Source organism: Eumetopias jubatus, unplaced genomic scaffold (genome assembly GCF_037043125.1).
Source record: "Eumetopias jubatus isolate StellerSeaLion01/CBP00866 unplaced genomic scaffold, mEumJub1_p1.0 scaffold_9, whole genome shotgun sequence".
Lineage (NCBI taxonomy): Eukaryota > Metazoa > Chordata > Mammalia > Carnivora > Otariidae > Eumetopias > Eumetopias jubatus.
In genome coordinates, this window is record NW_028274815.1 from 36,243,534 (window position 1) to 36,266,555 (window position 23,022).

General features: G+C 39.1%; 1 protein-coding gene and 1 non-coding gene across 2 annotated transcripts in view; both read right to left on the reverse strand.

The window, feature by feature from the left end:
• Positions 1–1,998: 1,998 nt before the first annotated feature.
• The window catches only part of BUB1 (BUB1 mitotic checkpoint serine/threonine kinase), a 45,394-nt gene continuing 24,370 nt past the window's right edge, over positions 1,999–23,022 (reverse strand). Inside the window, exons 16-25 of the mRNA XM_028117228.2 lie at positions 20,571–20,745; positions 18,808–18,895; positions 14,975–15,213; positions 13,716–13,859; positions 5,796–5,911; positions 5,314–5,475; positions 4,977–5,134; positions 4,705–4,879; positions 4,047–4,153; positions 1,999–2,313 (exon numbers count right to left, since the gene is read on the reverse strand). Coding sequence (XP_027973029.1) covers positions 2,118–2,313; positions 4,047–4,153; positions 4,705–4,879; positions 4,977–5,134; positions 5,314–5,475; positions 5,796–5,911; positions 13,716–13,859; positions 14,975–15,213; positions 18,808–18,895; positions 20,571–20,745 — 1,560 coding nt within the window. The 3' untranslated portion in view covers positions 1,999–2,117. The remainder of the gene's footprint in view (positions 2,314–4,046; positions 4,154–4,704; positions 4,880–4,976; positions 5,135–5,313; positions 5,476–5,795; positions 5,912–13,715; positions 13,860–14,974; positions 15,214–18,807; positions 18,896–20,570; positions 20,746–23,022) is intronic.
• Positions 16,985–17,124, reverse strand: LOC114219717 (small nucleolar RNA SNORA29). The gene has a single exon (XR_003611446.1). It is a non-coding gene; the product is annotated as a small nucleolar RNA SNORA29 (small nucleolar RNA).

The window sequence follows — 23,022 nt, forward strand, 5'->3', positions numbered from 1 at the left end:
GGCTGGTGGGAACAAGGGCCAGACACCAAGTGTCCTCCCAGCCCAAGATTGAAGGCACCCACAGCGGCCTTTCACGGACAGACACGCTTTGCTCTTAGTTTAGTAAACAGCACCCGTATCTTCTTTTGTCTTGCTTTCCTCTCAAAACAGTCATTTTCAAAAGAAAAAAAAAGACTCCACAAACTTGGCTTTATCAGTACTCGGTTATTTTGACACTTTGAGTAAATATGGAAAGTTGGGCAAGAAAACTAGAAAAGTATCATAATTCACATTTGTAAGAAATGGATGGGTACACCTTCAACATAATTAAACCCATCTCCCTCAGGCCAGCGCCGTGAGCTTACTGGGTCAGCTTGAGAAGAGCTCCCCCTGGAGCCGAAGGTGGGGGGTGGGTGGGCAGTGCTCAGCTCTCTTCTCAACAGCCCGCAAGAGAAAAATCACCAGTGAAAACCTGGGAAAGACATACAAAGGATTTTCATAGTGAAGACTATTTACTGGGAAACTTCAAAAGAATCATCTGAAAAGCTCCCCCCCCACCAGAAACCAACAGGCTTCATATATTCAAACTACCAGCTAGGAAAAATAGGAAAAAATTAGATCTGATTTAAGCAACCAAAAGTTTAGTCCTAAGTGTTTAAATTAGTACTAGTATCAAAAAATTAGAGGACCTTTTTTTTTTTTTTTTTTTAAGATTTTATTTATTTGTCAGAGAGAGAGCATGGGCACAAGCAGGGGGAGCAGGAAGCAGAGGGGAAGGGAGCAGGGAGCAGGGAGCCCGATGCAGGGCTCAATCCCAGGACCCCGGGATCATGACCTGAGTGGAAAGCAGATGCTTAACCAACTGAGCCACCCAGGCGCCCACTAACATAAAATTTCAAATGCACTCACCTTTGACCCAGAAATTTGTTTCTAGGAATTAACAGATACATCATATAATGAAATATTACACAGTCATTAACAAAAAATGAGACCATCCTATATGTAAATAGTCTACACATTAAATTTAAAAAACCACAATTATGCCAGTTGTATGAAAGATATACAGAAATATGCATAGAATCATTCTTGAAAGATTACAAAAAAGTGAGTCATGGTTGCTCCTAGAACAGGCTGGGAGTTAAGGGTAGGATGGAACAGTTCACTCTGTGCTCTTAAATTGGGTGTCACCTCAGATTTCATCATAAGCTAAGGAAAGGAGGGAGGGATGGAGAAACGAAGTTCAGTTCAGGTTACAGGACCCTTCCAGCTTTAAAAGTCGATAAATGCTAAGTTGGCTGCTATAATTTTAGAGGTAATTAATGATTTATAGCTTATAAAACTATTTTCAAGATGGGAGATATTTCTTTGAATGGTACTTTTAAAAAATGAGCTTAAGATTTATACCTGTAATATTTCCCAGGGACAGCACTGAAGAATGGTACAATAAAGAACAGGCAAATTTTGGGGCGCCTGGGTGGCTAATTTGGTTAAGCGTCCGACTCTTGATTTTAGTTCAGGTCATGATCTCTGGGCCCTGGGTTCAGGATTTCGACTCTTGATTTCGGTTCAGGTCATGATCTCAGGGTCCTGGAATAGAGCCTCGCTCAGCGGGGAGTCTGCTTGAGGATTCTCTTTCCCTCTGCCCCTCCCCCATTCTATCTCTCAAATAAATAATCTTAAAAAAAAAAAGAACAGGCAAATTTTATCCATAAAAACTTGAAATCCTTTGACTATCTTTGGAGAATTTTTGTTCATTGTATACAAATACAAACCCTCAACTTAGACAAAGTTTTTGGCTTAAAGTGAACAGGTCAGTGTTAAAAGTGATTTTAGAGAATATTTGGATCCAAATTATTCTCACGAATGCCAGCATCCCAAAAGGAGCCCCATATCGGTGCATGGGTGGTTCAGTGGTAGAATTCTCGCCTGCCAAAAGGAGCCCCATCAGCCTCCTATGCGGGGGTACCTTACCAGGTTGTATACTTTGCTGAAATATTTGTAACAACCAAGTCACATGGATACATTTTGTGGACTTTATTTTTAAGAAACATTTATATAAACAATAAATGAGGAAAACATCAAGGGTCAAAGTGAACAGGCCAGCATTTACAAAGTGATTGTTAGGGAATGTCCATATTTTATTTTCGAGAACGCTTATATTCTAAGAGCAGTACAATTAGCCTATTACGTAGGGTCTTAATCTTGTTTGTATAGTGTTGTTGAAATATTTTCTTCAGCTTTTGCCTTAACAAATCCAAAGATGGAAGATGATGACAGTCTGGAATATTCAACATGATGTGAAAGAATTCACTCCACATATCCAGATGAGGAAGCCTGGAGAGACAATGCATAAAGACAAGGTAAAGTGTAGTGTTCAACACACCGGGCAACCTCACTCCAGCCTCTGCCTTCTACATGCCCGGACAGCTGAACAGAACTTCACCTAAACTCAGCTTAATGCATCAGGAATTGGAATGGTTTTTTTTTTTTTTTAAAGATTTTATTTATTTGAGAGACAGAGAGAGAGAGAGAGAGAGAACAAGCATGAGCTAGGTGAGGGGCAGAGTGAGAAGCAGGCTCCCTCCTGAGCAGGGAGCCTGATGCAGGGCTCGATCCCAGGACCCTGGGATCATGACCTGAGCCGAAGGCAGATGCTTAACCGACTGAGCCACCCAGGCACTCCAGGAATCGGAATGTTCAATCTAAGTAAGAGGAATTAAAGATCCAACTGAATGTCTTATACACACTTTACTCCAAAAAATGACTTAAGTAGTCTTAGTGTAGTAATAGGTCTTCAGTGGAAGAACTTTCTTTTATTTATTTTTAAGAAAATCAGTCTGCTTTTGACTAGCTTTCTATCCCATACTGCCAGCATCTGATAAGCTGACTGAATGGTTCTGACGAGCCTAGCTGCGTATGTGCTGGGACCAGGTTGACAACTCCTGGAAGCCTTAAAATGAACTGCAAACCCCCCACAGCATGGAGATAAGGCACAGGGGAAAAAGCAGACCACAACTAAATTCAGCCCATTACTATCAGGCCTGCTGAGGGGTAAGACTTTTCTCGGCTCTGGTGGTCAGAGACAGAAGCCTTGTGAATAACTCTCTGGTCCTTTGATTATGAGCAAGAGAAGCAATAAAGTATTTGCTAAATTTGACAACTCATTATGCAGAATAAATCATAGCTGTTCTAAGTTTTCCTTCAGGGCCTGAATCTAATCTTACTTATATACTGATGCTACATTTTATAAAATTAACGCCAACTGCTTTTTTTTGTTGTTGCGGTGGGTGGTGTGTACATGAGGGGCTGGAGGGAGTCCCAGCTTAAATTTCTTCAAGATACAAACATGTAAAACTCCATTAGGCTTTTTGGACACTAAAGGTGAGTGTACTTTTCTACGTATGTTTTTATACCTCAAAAAAAAAAAAGATTAACAAAAGTATAAGTGGATATAATGAACATGCATGTACCAAATACCCAAACATCACAATAGCTTATTCACGTGACACTGTGTTAAGAGAGCCATCTATGTCGATAGGAAGAGCTCTAGTCTAGTCGCTAATTTTCACTACCATTTTACAGATGAGAAAACAGTCTTGCAAAAACTAAAGTCACCCAGGGATGGGACTTAAAACCCTGCCCCGGGACAGCCAGCTGCCTCGTCACGTTACTTTATAACTGACAAAGCACTTTCACATACATGATTTGCCTCTGCTTCTTATAAGAAACTCCTTAGGACAGTGTGCTCAGCATTATTCCCATGTATTTATAAAGGCAAGGAAACAAGTAAAAATCTAAGGCTCTGGGGCACCAGGCGATTTCTGTGAAGGATGAAGAGAAACATCTGAGCGTGGATGGGATGCCCGCCCCTCCGCCCGCTCTCAGCAGGTCCGGGCGGGCACCGGCTGCACCAGCAGCTGCGGAGCTGTGGAACTCGCTCACTGTGCGCGGTGTTCACCCCAAGACGGGGCTTTTCCGGGCAGTGACAGAGAGCCGTTTTCTACCAGACAGAACCCAACATTCTGCTGTTTATGCTCTTTTGCTGCAGCACCAACGCAAATACTCACCTCCTAAAAAGACCTTCCGGCTTCCAGACTCCTCCTTCATTTTTCACTTTCATGTAAGTGCCAAAGAGCATGCAGTACACTGTTGCAGCAACTCCAAAGTAATCAATCTATAAAGGAAAACTCGGTATCCGTGATTAGGATAGTTACTTACACGTGAGTATAGGAAGAGGTCTAACTTCTGCAGCTAGGTAAATAATCACAGGATTTTACTTTTAAATAATTTTGGGAAGCCATTTGTTCAGTGTCCCACTGATACGCCCTGCTGAATGCCTGTCCGGGCTTTGCTGGAGGCAGCCAGCCATGGCCTCTGGAGGCGGCCCCTTGGAAAGGTGTTCTTCCGGAGCTACTGTGTCCTGCTCAGGTCCGTTTTGCTATCCGGGGGCAAGCACAGCACTTCAGCCCCTCTTGCACACGGTCAGCTTAGACGTCCTCCCCACTGCCTCCCCTGGGACTCTGGTGGTTGGCCTCCCTCTGCGCTCCGAAGCCTCTAGCCGTGGGGTGTGTCCATCACTGAAAACAATACTCAAGCATGGTCTTAAATCCAAGGACAGAAGATGACGAGACCGGCTCAAACTAACGAGATCCCCAAGTTCATTTTTAAAATATAGCAAGTGTAACAAAGGAAACGATTTTCAAATCTCTCCCTTCGGTTCCATACCTGGTAGTTCCATGGTTTGTTGCTGAGCATCTCAATACACTGAAAACCAGATGTCTCACACTTTGCTGTAAATGTAGTTCCTTTTGGAAAAAGTTTCATGTCTATACTCTGACCCAGGTCAATCAGTGCCAGGCCAGCAGATACATCATCATCTTCACCGTCCTGTTCCAAAAATCTGTATTAAACACAAACAAGGGCCAGGCGGCCTGAGCACAAATAATAAAAGGCTGCTGGGGACACAGTAAGAACTGCGTTCAAAGTGCAACACTTGCCTGTTTCCAAGTATGAAATTGTCTGGCTTAATGTCTCCATGAATTATTTCACAGTCGTGCACTTGCTCAATCATGCAGAGCATCCTGATCGCAAAGGACAGGACTAGAGCTTGCGGCATCACTTTTTCTGGGGTGTTTTTATAGAGGTTAATAGCATTCTAGAAACAACACAGAGTGGAATCCTGAATTGGTTCCTCAGGATGGATGAGATCGCAAGTCAAGAGCTTTGCTCCCACCTACCACTCCAACAGATGCTCCAATTACAATGTTGGAGCCAACCACCAGCCAACAATGGACTTCAGACTCACGTTCTCATCATAATAATGAATACACTTACTAGCAGCGTGCCATAGCTGTAGAGATCTCCTACTAATACACTGCCATTCTGGAAGAAGTGGGCAGAATAGAATTTGATGAACATGTGTCGCATGCTTGGCTTTAGTCTCTCCATCAGCTGGGTCCCGATGTAGAACTCCCAGGGGTTGGCGGGCTTCTGGACCTGCAAATCAGGTGCGTGACATTCACATCCAGCCTCACGTTCTGGAAAACGATAGCCAGAAAGCAACTTCTACCCCAGGAAAGGATGTGGGGTAGAAAGTGATGACAAGCTATGGACTACTGCTCAAGTATGGGACTTGCTGTGAGATCATTTCTGTGGCAAGGGCATTCTAAATCCCTGCTACATGGTTTTGTTTCTTTACCATGGACTATAGACCTAAATGAAATCACCATTGCCTTGAAAAAGAAAAAAAGAGGCCGACAAACTCAAGTTCTAAAATTCATTTCTATACTACACACTGAACTGCTCAAATTATTTACCTTTAAAACAAACTTCTGTTTATTTTTGGTATCATTCACCTCTCCATGGGTAACTTCATAGACCTGGGCAAAGGCCCCTTCTCCAAGAAGGTGATCGACATAGACCAGCATGGAACCTTGAAGACACATGAGTCAAAATGAAAAAAAAAAAGGCTCAATACATTATTTCTGGTAAATTTTGTATTTGTAGAATTTTCTTGGTGCTGGCTTGCTTGCTTTAATAAATACAAATGGATATAGCTCCCTCAGGAAATGTTTTTCTTCTTCAACGAGTTAAAACACCTGCCACAAAACAGCTCCCCTTTGTAAATGCTGGGCCGGGGGAAGAGAAGCAGCACTGCTGGGCACCAGGCCTGCCCCTGAAGGGCAGGAACGGGGCAGACATCCTCTCTTCACCAATGTTCTCATATCAGAGGGGTAACACTTGTGTTGTCTACTTGGCAAGACTGTTGTGATGTTAGAAAGTACACACAAAGATCCTCGGTAAAGTGCTGAACAAAGCTCTACCACATGCCTTTGAAAAACACAAGTGTTTTACACCTGGACAAAAAGGGCAAAGTATAATTGTACCAATATTTCTAATAGAATAATTATAATTTTTTATTGATGTAAAAATTTTATTTTGGGATAGTTTTCAATTTACAAAAAAGTTACGCAAAGACAGTAGAGTTTCTGTTTGCTCTGCACCCAGTTTCCCCTACTGTTAGCATTTAATAACCACAGTGCCTTTGTCCCAAAGACAGAACTCATACTGGTAGGTTCCTAAACCCACTCTTTATCTGGATTTCGCTAGTTTTTCCTTAATGTTTCAGGACAAATCCATCAAGTCTCCTTGGTCTCCTCCACTAAGCTGTAACAGTTTCAAACTTTTTGTTTTAGGTGACCATGACGGTTCCAAGGAGTATTAGTCAGATAAATTGTAGAATGTCCTTCAAACTGGATTTGTCTTGCTATTTTTAATAACAGTGGGGTTATTGGTTTGGGGAGAAAGACCACTGACATAAAGTTATAACAGATTTTAAGTAACTAAAAAAAAATCCACATGTTCAAAATCAAGTATAAAAAAGTAGACTTCTGGTTTCTAATCTGGCACGTTAAGGAGCTTGGAAGTCATCACTCCACCCCCACAGTAAAACAAAAACGAAAGCGAAAACAAACTGAAAATCAACAAGTCTTCAAAGATCCATTAAAGAACTGAAGTCATAGGGCAAACTGCTACCTCTGAAATTGGGGAGACAGATTGGTGAAGACAGAGAATAAGAGCTTGCCAGAGAAACCACCACTGGGGCCAGTATGAGGGGGATGACAACACAACTAACACCTCAGATCTTATTTAAGAACAAGTCTTAAGGGAAACTCAAAGCCAACAGGGGAGACAGAAATAAGGACACAAATGGAAAGTTTAGCCTCTACATTGGCAACAAACAGTAAACACAGCCTAATCTCAAGCCAGATAAATCTTACACTAGAGGCCTATTTTATCTTAGTTCCTTTTACCCAGTGGATCGGGTCTGGCGTCTAACAAAAATGACAAGGCGTACTAAAAGACAAAAACACAGCTTGAAGACACAGACCAAGTAGCAGAGCTAGACAGATATAGCAAAGATTTTGGAATTATAAGGCCAGGGATTTTTTAAAATTATGATTAATATGCTAAGGGCTGTAATGAGAAAAGGAAAAAAATGTAAGAACAGATGGGAATGTAAGCAGACAAATAGAAACCCTGAGGAAGAATCAAAAGGAAGTGCTAGGGAAAAAAAGACCACTATAACAGAAACGAAGACTCTTTTTGATGAGCTCTTCAATAGGCTGTACGTGGCTGGGAAAGAACTGTCAGCTTGTAAGAATGTCAATAGAAACTTCCAAAACTGATTTGCAAAGAAAAAAAAAATTGAAAAGATAGAAAAGAACATTCAAGAGTTGTGGGACAATTACAGTAGGTGTGACACATGTGTAATGGGAATATTAGAAGGCAGAAGAAAACGAGAAATGAACAGAAAAAATATTTAGAGCAATAATAGTTGAGAAATTTCTAAAACTAATGACAGACGCTAAATCAAGGATCTAGGAATCTCAGAGAACACAAGGCAGAAAAAATAGCCAAAAGTCTACACCAGGGCAAGTTGTATACAAACTGCAGAAAATCAGACCAGAAAAAAATATTCAAAGAAGCCAGTGGAATAAAACTACCTTACCTACAGAGAAGCAAGGAGAAGAATTATATTGACTTCTCTGGAAACCACACAAACAAGAAGAGAGTGGAGTAAGTGTTAAAAGGAAAAACCTCCAATCAAAAATCTGGTATGCAGTGAAATTATCCCTTCAAAAGTGAAGAAATAAAAACTTGCTTACACAAAGATTAAGGGAATCTGTCACCAGTAAGCCCGACTTGCAAGAAATGTTAAAAGAAGTCCTTCAGAGAGAAGGATGAGGAGATAGTCCAGAAACTCATATCAGAAGATTGCAAGAAAAAGGAATAAATGAAGATAAAATAAAATCTTTTATTTTTCTTATTCTTAGATGATCTAACAGATAACTATTCAAAATAATAATTGCTACAATGTATTCAGTAAGTACAGTTTAGGATAAGTGAAATAAGTGACAGTGCTGTTATAAGGGATAGAAGGGAAGAATTAATTAGTAACATTCTCTTATAAGGTACCTGGCATTACCTGTGAAGTGTTATAGTGTTCTTTGAAGGTGGACTTGGATTACTTCTAAATGCATACTGCAAACTCTAGGGCAACTACTAAGAACAGTAAAAAATGAAGTATAACTGATATGCTAATAGAGAAAATAAAATCACAGAAATACCCAATTAACACCAGAGAAGACAGAGAAGACAAAAAAGGAAACAAAGAACAAAGGCAATGAATAGAAAACAGTAACAAATACAGTGGATATTAATCCAGCTATATCAGTAATCTTTCTAGATATCAGTAGACTAAATATACCAATGAAGGGGCACCTGGGTGGCTCAGTTGGTTAAGCATCTGCCTTTGGCTCAGGTCATGATCCCAGGGTCCTGGGATCAAGCCGCACATCGGGCTCCCTGCTCAGCGGGGAGTCTGCTTCCCCTCCCTCTGTGTCTTCCCTGGCTTGCTCGTGTGCACTCTCTTAAATAAAATCTTAAAAAAAAACTTAAAAAAAAAATATGCCAACGAAAACAGAAACAATCGCAGTAGATAAAATACAAGACCCAGCTATATGTTGTCTTTGAGGAAAACACCTTAAATATAAAGACACAGATTACAAGTAAAGGGATAGAGAAAGATACACCATGCATGCTAACAATAAACAGAAAGCTGGAGTAGCTATACTAATTTCAGAGAGAGCAGATGTCAGAGCAATGAAAATTATCAGGCATAAAAACGGGCATTAGATAATGATAAAAGATCAATTTTCCAAAAAGACGTAACAATCTGTAATGCATATGTGGCCTAACAACAGAGCATCAAAATAGTGAGGCAAAAATTGATAGAACTGCAAGGAGAACAGATGAATTCACCCTTCTAGGTGGAGATTGCTACACCTCTCTATCAGTAACTGACAGACCCAACAGGCAAAAAATCAGTAAGGGCATGATTGACTTGAACAACAGCATGAATCAACTGGATCTAATTAACATTTATGGAATACTTCATCTAACAACAGCAGACAATACATTCTTTTCAAGCTCACATAGAACATTCACCAAGACAGACTATTCTGGGCCATAAAACACACCTTTATCAAATTAAAAAAAAAAACCAACCAAACAAAGAAATCATACAAAGTATGTACTCCAACCACAATGGAATTAAACTAGTAATCAATAACAGAAAGATAGCTGGAAAGCCTCCAAATGCTTGGAGATTAAACAACACATATTAAAATAACACATTAATCAAAGAAGAAACCTTAAAAGAAATTTAAAAATATTTTGAACTAAAAGAAAATGAAAACACAATTTATCAAAATTGTGGGGTACAGCAAAAGCAGTGCTTAGAGGGAAATTTATAGGATTAAATGCATATGTTAGAAAAGAAGATCTAAAATCAAGAATTTTAGTTTCCACCTTAGAAAACTAGAAAAAGAACAAATTAAATCCAAAGTAAGCAGAAGAAAAAAATAATCAGAGCAGGCAAAACAAAACAAGAAAAAATTGCCTGCCTCATTAAGACAAAAAAAGAAAAAAATTGCCTAATTAAGATAAAAAATAATATTAGAGCAGATATCAATGAAATTGAAAATAGAACATCAATGAAACAAAAAGCTGATTCTTTGAAAAGGTCAATAAAAACCCGTAAGCCCCTACCAGGCTACCTAAGAAAAAAAGGGAAAGGACACAAAATACTAATATCAGAAATGAAAGAGAGAACATCAGTATAGATCCCATGAATTAAAGGGATAATAGGGAATACTATGAACAACTCTGTGCCCACAAATTTGATAACCTAGATGAAATGGACCAATTCCTTGAAAGACATACTCTACCAAAACTCACAAGGAGTATGAGATAAGAAATTGAATCAATAATTAATAGCTTTCCTAAACAGAAAGCACCAGGACCAGATGATTTCCACTGGTGAATTATACCAAATATTTAAGGAAGAAATTACACCAATTCTCCACAAACTCTTTCAGAGGAAAGAAGCAGAATGAATACTTCCTAACCCCTTCTATGAGGCCAGCATTAGCTGAATATCAAAACCAGAGAGATACACTACAAGAAACTATAGAGCAGTATCTCTTATTAACATAGATGTAAAAATCCTCAACAAAATACTACCAAATCAAATCCAAAAAAAAAACAAGTATAAAAAGAATCATTTACCGTGACCAAGTGGGATTTAACCCAGGTATGCAAGGCTGGTTCAACATTCAAAAATCAATTAATGAATCTATCACATGAACAGACTAAAAGTAAAAAAAAATCACATGATCTTATCATAAAAATAGAAAAAGTATTTAATAAAATCCAACACCCATTCATAATAGCAACTTTCTGCAAACTAGGAATAGAGGGAAACTTTCTCAACTTGACAAAAGACATCTACAAAAAACCTACAGCTAACATTATACTTAATGGTGAGAAACCAGATAAATTTTTTTCTCACTAAGATCAGGAACAAGGCAAGAATTTCTCCTGTCACCACTCCTACTCAACATTGCACTAGAAGTCCTAGCTAATGTGATAAAACAAGAAAATGAAACAAAATGTATACAGCTTGGGAAGGAAGAAATGAAACGGTCCTTGTACATAGATGACAGCATTGTCTAGTCAGAAAATGCCAAAAAAATCAACAACAAAAAACCCTCCTGTAACTAATACATGATTATAGCAAGGTTGCAGGATATACAAGGTCAATATATGTCAACTGATTTCCTATGTACCAGAAATTTGTAAGTGGAATTTGAAATTAAAAAAACACAATACCACTTACATTAGCATCCTCCAAAATGAAATAACTTAGGCATAAATCTAACAAGATATGTAGAAGATCTATATAAGGAAAATTACAAAACTTTGATATAAAAAAATCAAAGAAGATCTAAATAGAGATATTCCATGTACATGGACAGCAAGACACGATACTGTCAAGATGTTGTTTCTTCCCAACTTGATCTATAGATTCAAAGAAATTCTAATCAAAATCCCTGCAAGTTATTTTGTGGCCACTGACAAACCGATTTTAAAGTTTATGTGGAACGGCAAAAGGCCCAGACAGCCAACAAAATATTGAAGAACAAGTTGGAGGATTGGCATTACACAACATCAAGACCTACTATAAAAGCTACTGTAATCAGAACAGTGTGATATAGATAAAGAGGTCAATGGAACGGAGGAGAGAGCCCAGAAATGGAGCCAAGCAAATATACTGTTAACTGATCATTGACAAAGGAGCAAAGACAATTCAATATAGAAAGGATAGACTTTTCAATAAATGCTGATGGAACTGGACATCAACATGCAAAAATGAATCTAAACACCAAACTTACACCTTTCATAAAAGTTAACTCAAAATGGATCATACACATCAATGTAAAACGTAAAACTATAAAATCCCTAGAAGGTAACTAACAGGAGAATAGCTGGGTGACCTTGGGTATGCCGATGACCTCTTAGACACAACACCAAAAGCATGATCCATGAAAGAAATAAACTGATAAACTGGACAAAATTTAAAAACTTCTCTGCAAAAGACACAGTTGACAGAATGAAAAGACAAGCCAAAGATTGAGTGAATATCTTTGCGAAACACTTAACTGATAAAAGTTATCCAAAATACATAACAAACTCTTGAAACTCAATTAAGAAAATGGGGGGGGAAACTCAGAAAGAACGAACTAAGAAAACGATCAACGTGATTTTTAAAAAAATGGGTAAAAGATCTGGATATATACCTCACCCTAAAAGATACACAGATGGCAAATAAACATATGAAAAAATGTACATCATATGTAATTAGGGAATTACAAATGAAAAACCATAATGAAATACCATTACACATCTATTAGAGCAGCCAAAACCCAAACTGCTGACAACGCCAAATGATGGTGAGGCTATGGAGTAACAGAGCTGTCATCACTGCTGGTGGGAATACAAAATGGTACGAACTCTGAAGGCAGTTTGGCGGTTTCTTACAGAAGTAAACATACGCTCACATGTTCCAGCAATCACAAGGCCTTGGTATTTATCCAAATGAACTGAAAACTTCTGTCCACACAAAAACGGCACAGGAGTTTTACAGCAGCTTTATTCATAATTTGCCAAAACCTGGAAGTGACCAAGATGTCCTTCAATAGGTGAACAGATAAATAAACTGTGGCACATTTGCACAATGGACTATTACTCAGCGATTGTAAAGACAGAGCTTTCAAGTCATGAAAGGACATGGAGGAATCTTAAATGCAAATTACTAAGTGAAAGAAGCCAATCTGAAAAAGCTTGCATGCAGTATGGTTACAACTATATGACATTCTGGAAAAGGCAAAACTATGCAGACAGTAGTAAAAAGATTAGTGCTTGTCAGGATTTTAGGTAGAGGGTAGACGTGATGAACAGATGGAACACGGGGGATTTTGGGGGCAGTGAGACTATTCTTTATGATACTGTAATGATGGATACAGGTCATTATACATTTATCAAACCCCACAGACCGTACAACACGAAGAACGAAACTGAATGTAAACTATGGACTTTGGTTAATAATAATGTATTAATATTGGCTCATCAACTTCTACAAATGTACCACACTAAAGCAAGATGTCAATAGGGGAAGCTCTGTGTGTGTGTGCGTGTGCGTGTGCGTGTAAAGTATCTCGTGAAAAGTCTTGCTCCTACTGTTATTCACATCCACCCTGTTAACCATTTTTATTAGTTTTGAGTATGCTTCAAGGGTTCTCTAGAAATAGAATGAATATGAACATATGTTATCTTCCCCCTTTTTGAGAAAAGGCAGCATATAACATTAGTCTGCCCTTAACAGCATGTTTTGGGCATCATTATCTATCAGTACAGAGCAAGCTATATTTTCTGTAGAGATGTCCCATAATTTATTTAAGCAGTCCCCATAGCCACCTATATTGTTTCCAATCTACTGTTTTTACATGCACATATGTCATTTTGAATGGATGCAAGCATATCTGCAGGAAATTCTTAAAAGTGGATGTCTAAAAGTATATGCATTTTTTACTTTGACAGGTATTACCAAATTACTCTCTGTAAGTGACAGTCTCAACAGCAATCAAAATCCGACAGTCATGGCTTAACCAAATGTTCTCAGCTTAGTACTATAGATAATCCATGACTCTTTACTTGAGGTGGGGGTGGGGCACAGGGGTGGTACCGGAAGGAGAATCACACACACATGAGTTACCATTGACTTCCCATATAGAAGCAAGAGTTTAAAGTTTTATTACCCATATAGTCCTTACCCAGTTGAAACTCAGTCTTGGGCTTGATGGCTGGAAGTTTACACTGCCATTCATAAGTATGTGGATAGGATCTCACTGGTTTAGAAAGCCCAGATAAAAGTGTGAGAATCAGCGTTTCATCCCATGGATTCTCAATAGTCAAGTCTTAAAAGGAATGGGAACAAATAAAGGAAATGAATTCAGTACCCAAGAATTTTCCCAAAGAAACTACAGATAAAACAAGTGGAGACATTCATTAAATAAGCTGTCAAAAGCCTTATCTTTAAAAGAGCAATGATTCAAATAATAACCATTTGGAAAAATCAAAATGGCTAGTTCTGCACAGCTCATTGTTATTTTAGATCAACAAATTTAGATCAATATTTAGTTGTGACAAAGAAAATGAACACCAAAAGCGCCTGTTTCACTTGCCCGGAACTGCTAGATTCTGCCTTTAACATAATTATGTCTTAAAGGCCGACGTGGATATCAGTTACTTCTAACATTTCCCACAAAATACAATGACTTTCAATACTTATATTATCTATGAGCAGTTTGCATGCGTGAGATGTACTTTGGGTTCACAAAAAAGAAATTATTTCTAAAGGGAAGAATAAAGTTTCTGTTCAATTTAGCATGCTATAAAAATTCTTTTAGTGGTAGTTACCAAAGACTAATCCAGCATGATTAACATTTACTTAGTGCTAAGTGTATGTAGGACCCTGTTCTGAGTACTTTATGTTTAGTAATTCACTTGGACCTTATAAGAAGACTCTGCAGTAGGACCACCACCCCCACTTTATAGAGAAGGAAAGAGAGCCACAGGAAAGAGATCTTGGCCAAGATCATGTAACTGCCTAAGAGCGGAGCTAGGATTAGAACCTAGTCAGTCTTTACAGTCTGTATTCTTAACCACGATGCAACACTATCCAAGACTGTTTCTGTGTAACAGGGAGAAAGGAGGTAAGCTCTGAGCCTGTTTATTTGGCTGTAAAATGGGGATACCAGTCTTAAATTCAACGCCTGCCATAGTAGGCCCTCCAGTTCTAACTCCCTCCTCCAACAGTAGTGATTTTGATACCTTCTAAAATTAAAACGAATTAATTTGTCCTTCAAGTGTGCTGTTATACCACACTGTGATCCAGTTTGCAAGTTTTGTCTGAACTTGTGTTCTACTCAAAGACATTCAAGTCCCTGCTCTTTGAGCTTTCACGGAACAGCTTTTACCAGGCTATTGTCCTTATTCAGGGACACAACTAAGACTGAACATCTGTTCATACTTGAAGCATTGACATTCTCAAGTGAACCAGTCTGCATCCATTCTGCTCGGCGCCCAGCACTGGCATCTGGTGGATCGTCCGCAACGGTGAAGTTAGTGTCTGTGAGTTTGCAAGCCTCGAGGCTCTGCGCTACCTCACTGGTCAGGAGGCCACCTGCAGCAGGTTGGCTCCCACGGAGCAAGGATGCCGAAGATACGTCTGCTGGGAACGCCAGCTCTGGGTTTTTCTCTTGAATTGGACTGGATGCGTTAAAGGAATAGACAAGAGTAAACAAAACACACGATTACAAGTCCATTGGATTTGATCACATGAAAGTACCACAAAACAGTTTCCTTTTCATTCTACGAAAGACATTTCCAAAACTCCTTAACAAAGAGTTGATTAAAACATTTTCTTCAGACAAACAAATATATGCAAATAGACAGCCAGTACATGCTGTATGCATAGAAATAAAATCAAAGACATGGAAATAGAGTCAACAAATAGGTGAGGGGCACAGTGGGTGTTCTCCAGTGGGAACATGGGGAGGGGTGGGCTTATTTCCCCAAGATGCCGTCAAGCTGGGGATCGAGACTGAATATTGAACTCTATCCCAAAACGGGTTCTTTTATAGCACTGAAACAAACAGAGAATGTCATAATCCAAAACCTAACACCGGGATCTTTCTGTACACACATATGGTTGATCTGTATCATTCACGGATCCCATATTTGTGAATTCTCCTACGTGCTAAACTCATTCATAATCCCCGAATCAATTTTCATGGTACTTTTGCAGACGTGCAGAATGGTGAAAACACTTAGTCACCCAACATACACATTCGCAGAAGTGGAATACGGCAATGCTCTGTGTTCTCATGTCAGCTCTCACACTAAACCAGTGTCCTTTCGCAGTACTTTTAGTAACATGTTTTTCTGTGTTTTTGTGATTTTGCTGTTTAAAATGTTCCCCCAAGTGCAGTGCTAAAGTGTTGTCTAGTGTTCCTAAGTGCAAGAAGGCTATGATGTGTCTTAGAGGGAAAATATGTGTTAGATAAGCCATGTTCAGGTATGAGTTATAGTGCTGTTGGCCCTGAGTTCAATACCAATGAATCAACAATTATTTATTAAATAAGGTGTCTTCAAACAAAATGTTGTGAACAGAGGCTCACGGGGGCCTAACTAGGAACGATGGTTCAGTGTTGGGTAATTCAGAGACTGCAGTGACTTTATACAAAAGGACGAGGGCAAATAGTAAGACCTGACTGTGTAGGTATCTCCACACACATAAACTCTCCTCCACCTTTACGCCCACATATACACAAACTCATGTATAAGTATGCATCGTTACAAAAATAAATCTGTACATGCAACTTCAGGCTGCATTCTTACTTCTTGATAGGCATTTTTCCTAGTAGGAAGTTTTTTGAAAAGAAACTAGATTTGGAATTTAAAGAAATGTTACAAAGATCATAGCAAATTCCCACACACTCCTCACCCAATTTCCTCGAACGTTACCATCTCATGGGACAGTGGCTCCTGTCAAAACCAATACGTCAACATTTGCTATGCTGACGTCCAAACTTCGTTTGGATTTCACCCGTTTTCCCAAAGGGCCCTTTATTTGCTCCCAGATCTAATCGTGGATACCATGTTGTATTCAACTGTCATGTCTCCTTACCCCCTTCTCATCTGTGACTGTCCCTTAGTGTTTCCTACCTCCCCAAGACCTTGTCAGTTTTGGGGACTACCGGCCAGGTATTTTGTAGAGTGTTCCTCAGTTTGGGTTCCTTTGATATTTTCCTTATGATTACACTGTGAAGAATGTTCCAGAGGTCAAGTGCCCTTCTCAATGCATGACTACCATAAGCTGTCACTTGTGAAATTAACCCTGTCATTTGGTGAAGGTGGTATCTGCCATGGCCCTATCATGGATTTTAATCACTACCTACCATTTAATTCAGTGGATGTATGCTGGAATAGAACAATTCCCTGGTTCTTAGATATTAAAAATACTTCCAATATTTTAATTAATTTTCTGTTCAGCCATTTCATATAGGAGGAGAACACAAAAGGGTCCTCCCTCTTCAGATCATGGCAATTTTAATTTATCCCACAAGCATAGCCACCAAAATCTATTATTGGGAGAAAATGTGGTAGTCAAATGGGAGTATTTTCAATATTTGATATTACAACAAAGCAGATATTAGGGGTATCCATGCACACAGAAAAAACTGCTTTCAAACCTACATAAATTGTTACTAGCAACCTGAGTACCCAAATTACTGTGCGTACACACATTATAAATAAAACGCTTTCCCTTCTCTATGAGAATTTGAGTTTTGGTTAACTTTCCAGCTCCTCTCCCCTGAAAACTGAAAAGGTCAGAGTATCACTGTCACCACTGCTTACGGTAAACAATAGCCATGCCTGGAACTGTATTCTAGACTGAGAGAGTTGGAAATATATGCTGGGAATCCACAGGTCAGGCTTCAGGTACGAGGATTCTCGTGATGGGCTATTCCTTGTGGGGACTCTGGAATCTAAATCTATAGTGTTGCAAGGACCACTGACATCCACGGAAATAAGGCTTCTAAGCTAGGGAAGCTTCTGTACCTTGGTCCTAAGTGTTTCCTTGTAACTTGTCTTATGCAGGTCCAAGATGATAGTGTCTTGGATATTCTTTCCTTGGCAATGATTTTTGTCCTATATATTTCTATGTTAATCTTATGCCAAGTGTGGCTTATGCCAGTCTTGTGAGTCAAAGGTTTAGTTGCATGTCGAAGATTCCTTGTGGGCAGTAATAGATTGTGCTTATTGGGCAGAATTTTAAATTAAAAGGCAAGATCTGCTCATCTGCATTGATTTTATTATTAGGGAGTTAAGTATTTTCTCGATGTTTATTCATTTTTTTTCTTTTGTAAATTCTGCTCGTCTTTCATCCAATTTATTTACTGGGGTCTTAATTTAAAGAAGGGGTTTTAATGACAAGAGGCAGTATAACATAGTGGTGAGAGCAAGGCTTCTGAAATATGGGTTGAAATTACAATGCTACAAATTAGAAGTTGTATGACTTTAGGTCATTTCTTTAACTCTCTAGATCTGGTTTCCTCATCTGTTAATGGTGGAAAAGAATAGTTCCTACAACTAAATTTACCGTGAGGATTAATTACAGGACATAGTACATAAAAAGTGTCAGCATTACAATGGAATATAATAAATACTCAAAAGATTACAGCTACTTTCAGTGTCTGTTACATTTACCAGACTATTCAAATAGGGTGGAATTTTACTTCTGCAAAGCAGACATGTATGCTATATATATGCATTTTGTACCAATACCTAGGAGGCTTAAACATTCTATTGTCCTCCTCTTAAAAGAAAGTGATTGCTTTTCTCAATTAGAATGGGTATATGGAGGGGCGCCCGGGTGGCTCAGTCGGTTGGGCGTCTGCCTTCGGCTCAGGTCATGATCCCAGGGTCCTGGGATCGAGCCCCACATCGCTTCTCCCTCTGCCTCTGCCTGACTGCCTGCCTACTTGTGCTCTCTCTCTGTCAAAAAAATAAATAAAATCTTAAAAAAAAAAAAAAGAATGGGTATATGGAAACAAATATGTGTTTGCTCAGTTCTACAATAGTCTTTACACTAGGTCAGGGTCTTTGGCTGGTAAAAGTGCAGTTCTCTCAAAATGAGTAGAAGTCAGTCACAGGAACTACTCCCACAGAGACTCTCTGCTACCCCAGCTGCTTCTCTCACTGCCCTGACGGATCCAATGTTTAGGTTTATCACTGTATGTGTCTCTGTAGAGGGTAACTTCTGGCTTATACCTGCAAGTCAATAAAATCTCATAATACCTGAACTTTCTGTCTTTTGAGGGTTCTGCCATGTTTTCTTCACAAGAATCCAGAGTCACATGGGTGCACTCTTTTGCAACCACATTTTCTGAAATACGTAGAAAATTAGAAACAGACATTATGCATGCATATGATTTCATATGGTTATGAAGTCCATAATTCCTTTTTACACTGACTTTCATTATAATTTCAAAATGGTGTTCCATGGTAAAATGTTCCATATTATTTTTAAAATAGGAAAAAACATCACTAAAAATTTTTTTTACTACTATTATTTGCGAGCATTTCAACTTTACAAATCCAATCATTCCAGAGAAAAAGGTCCAAAGGGTGGCAGGTCTGAGTGGCCCATGGAGGTCCTGGTACAGGCAGAGGGCACACCCTGCTTTAGGAGAACCTGAGGACAAGGGCATGGAGAGTAAAACACAGCAACACGTCTAGACGGCAGAGATTTGGGTGTCTTTCCGTCTGACTGCTTTATTTAGTCAGTTAGTGTTCAGTTGATTCAACTGATTTAGAGTGTTTACATCAGGAAGATACCTGGCAATACTTATCATCACTCCCTTTAACTAAAAACAAACAAATAAAAACTATCTACAGAAAGACAAACTAGATAGGCAGATGTGGAGTATATATATAAATACTATACATACCCAAGTATTTCACTGGACTAAATTTTATCAGATATCGCATCACCAAACAGGTGCTAATTCTTTTTAGAACTAGAACATTAGCTTCTATTTATCCAACCAAAGTGCAAATACTCCAAAAACAGCCGATATTGACTCTGAAAGACAGCGACTGAATAAACTCATTTTCCCAAATGGAAACACTTTAACATTTTTTTGTTAAAGTAGCAAGCTTGTGATGGCACCTGGCAATTGTCCAAATTTCACCTGAACTCTCCTTAAAAATCCAGAAGAGAAAGGTAATATACTGGGTTAGTACTCTAAAAAAATTTTTTTACTCCTTAGTTAAAAGTTTTTAAGTCTATGGGCTCAGACATCATATTAAAATATGCTTCCACGTAGGGGAGTGAAATTCTTTGACAGTCCTTTCATTGTATTGCTTTGGGGAGCAATTACTATTTTTATTAAAAGTGTCAGCAGTGATAAGAGTTTGGCTAGTAAAAAACTCATCAAAATGGTAAAGTGGTCCTTTATTGTCAATATATTTTGTAGGTTGGTACTTAATAGGGAATAATCAATTATTTAGGCTTAATGACAATGTCATATGTTAAGGTTTAATTCAGATAAAGATCTTTGATATAGGAGTGTTAAGTTTAGGGGAAATAAGAACTATCTGCGCATTTTACCATTACTCTCTTGAAGTCAGTCATTAAAAAAAATAAGAAAATATGATTTTCCTGAGTGTAGTACTTGGTTACAACTCTAAAGTAATAAAATTTATATATTTATCATTCAAGCAACTTAACCTGTCTGTCCTGGCCATTTTGTTTGTAGTAAACATAACATCAACCTATATCCTGTACAAATGGGTTGGACTTGGCATATCTGCCTTTAAGTGCTTCTAAGGTTTTTCTCCCGTTCTACCTATAATCTACGTTCTAAGTTTCTAAAATGCACAGACTTTCAGAAAACAGTATGCCAAAAGAAGAAATCATATAGGTAACAATACAGTGAATGGATTTTAAGTTTCCCCTGGATGATCTTTAAACTTCCATTTAGAATTTCCAAGAAAACTGTAATCCTGAAAGAACTGAGTTGGCAGAAGACAAGACACTCGAGTGGTGTGACACACACCTTTATCCTCCAGAGCAGGACCTGCATCCGCGGGTGGTCCTTGGAAAGGTGTGGACGCTAGCTGTGCGGCAGCCGTGAAGTGTCCTGGGCTCTTTGGACTGGGCGCCAGGGTTCTGTTGCAACGGATACCCCAGATGGTTGAGTCATCCAAAAACTCTTCGGCGTGAGGTACTTCCTACAACAAAAGCTGCACTGAAAAAAAGAAAGCAACAATCTCCCCGTTTTGTCATTTAACTCATTGATACTACTTAAGATTCAAAAAAATGAGGAATTAAAGAGGAAATGGATGTCACCCCTGGCTAACACCCCTGGGTTCTCTGTTCCTCTCCCCAGAAGCGGGACACTTCATCTTTAACACACCCCAGTGCAGTCACACTGTATCCAAGGGTCGCGTTTTATTTTCCAATTTTTATTTTTTTTCTAATTTGAAAAGTCTAGATTTATAGATGAGTTACGAAGATTGTACAGAGTTCCCATGTGCATGTCATCAAACTCCCTCTGATGTTAACATGTTATAGAATCCTGGTGCACTTATAAAAACTAAACAATCCTACTAACTCTAGACACTACTTGGATTTCATCCTTTCCCCATTCATGTCCCTTCTCTGTTTCAGGCTCCAGTCCAGGATGCCATGTGATTTAGTTGTCACATCTCGATGGGTCTCCTCTGACCTGTGCCAGTTGATTGGTCTGTCCCAGTCTTTCTTACACGGACATTTTTTAATACTGGTCAGGAGCTGTGTGGAATGTCTCTCCCATTTGGGTTTAAATTTGCTTTTTTCTCATGTATAGACTGGCGTTACAGTTTTCAGGGAAGAATATCAGGGGTAAAGCGCCATTAGGGGATACATGATATCAAGACAACTTATTACTGGTGAGGTTAAGCAATCACTTGGTGAAGGTGGTGTCTGCCAGGTTTCTCCTCTGTAAGGAACTATTTTTCCTTTTCCTGACCTTAATTTGTCAGAAGCAGATCATGGTCTAGCCTACACTCAAAGGTAAACTAAGATCTACCTCCTGGAGGGAGGGATATCAAAGAATTTGTGGACATATGTTAAAATAACCACAATCATTTGGGGAGATACTGCAAGGCTATACAAATATCCTGTTTCTTCTTACAGTTTCACTTGCTAATTTTAGTGTTCCCTGTGGAGCTTGCCTAGAACAATGATTACTGTGGTGTTCCAATGGCGATTTTCTGTTATCACTCATTCCTTCCACATTTATTACCTGCAATTCTTCTGTAAGGAAGGTTTATTTTGTCCTCTCTCCCATTTGTTTATATCGATAAGGATATTTATTTTATTTCTTGGGTTATGATCCAATACTACCTTATTCGATTTATTTTCTTGTTCGAATTGTGCCAGGTTTGGCCATGGGCTTATTTAGCTTGGCTCCTGAGTTCTTTGGTTATGCCATCTTTTTTTTTTTTTAAAGCACTTCCTTACTTTCTGGCACCACAAGATGCTCTAGGCTCATCTTATATTTTCTTTCTTTAGCCCCAGAATTAGCTATTTCTCCAAAAATGCAATGGTCAAGTTTTAGAGTCTATACACAAAGACAGAAACTACTGAGTCAGAATTACGCCTGGCAAAACCCTTCAGTTGCCAATAAAATGCCACCCATGGTTTTTATATATAGTGCACAGTTTTTACATATCCACCCTATCTCTTCCAACACTGGAGGAAAAACTGGCTGGTTGTTTCTTCGGGTGGATGCAGGAGAAAGCAATTGGCTTGTGCATAGGGACAGGATGCAAAAAATTCATCATGGCTTTTTTGTTCAAAACGTGTTCAGTGAAATGCATCTATTAATTGATGCACTGTATCTGAAATCGAGTCCATTATTTGGAAGTTTTTGAGAAGGTCACGAAGTTCATCAGAAGGATTAGAGAGCTAAATGATAATTTATTCAGAAGAATCCACCATGGAACTAAAGCAATGTGCCAGGCTTTAGCTCAGCTCTTCAGCACTACTCTCTGACCCAACCCAGCCATAGGGCCAGGCCGGGGTGAGTGGAGAGAAAGCACACCACACGGTAACACTCAGGGCTAGAGTAGAAGATGCATGTGGGCTGGACACAACGGCTGCTATGACAGAGAATGCTGTGAGTCCGCCAACTGCTGAGTTATACTGACAACGGACCAGTCCACTTTAACTCAGACTTGGTGGGTTTTCTGATATTCCATTGTAGGCCTCGCTTCTTGGGTCTAGGAAAATATATCCCCCACTCGTTCCTCCCGCCACAAGGAAAGGCTCTTTGAGGGCCAGGATCCTATCACTGTTTAGCTTCTGCATCTATCACAGTGCGCGATACATAATAGATACTTGAATAACTGTAGAATAATGTTCCCCAAAACCCACTCTCCATATAACGTTGTATTTTTCAGCACAGTTTTATATATATTATCTCATCTGACTGGTATATCACTTGGTAAAATGAAGAGGAACGA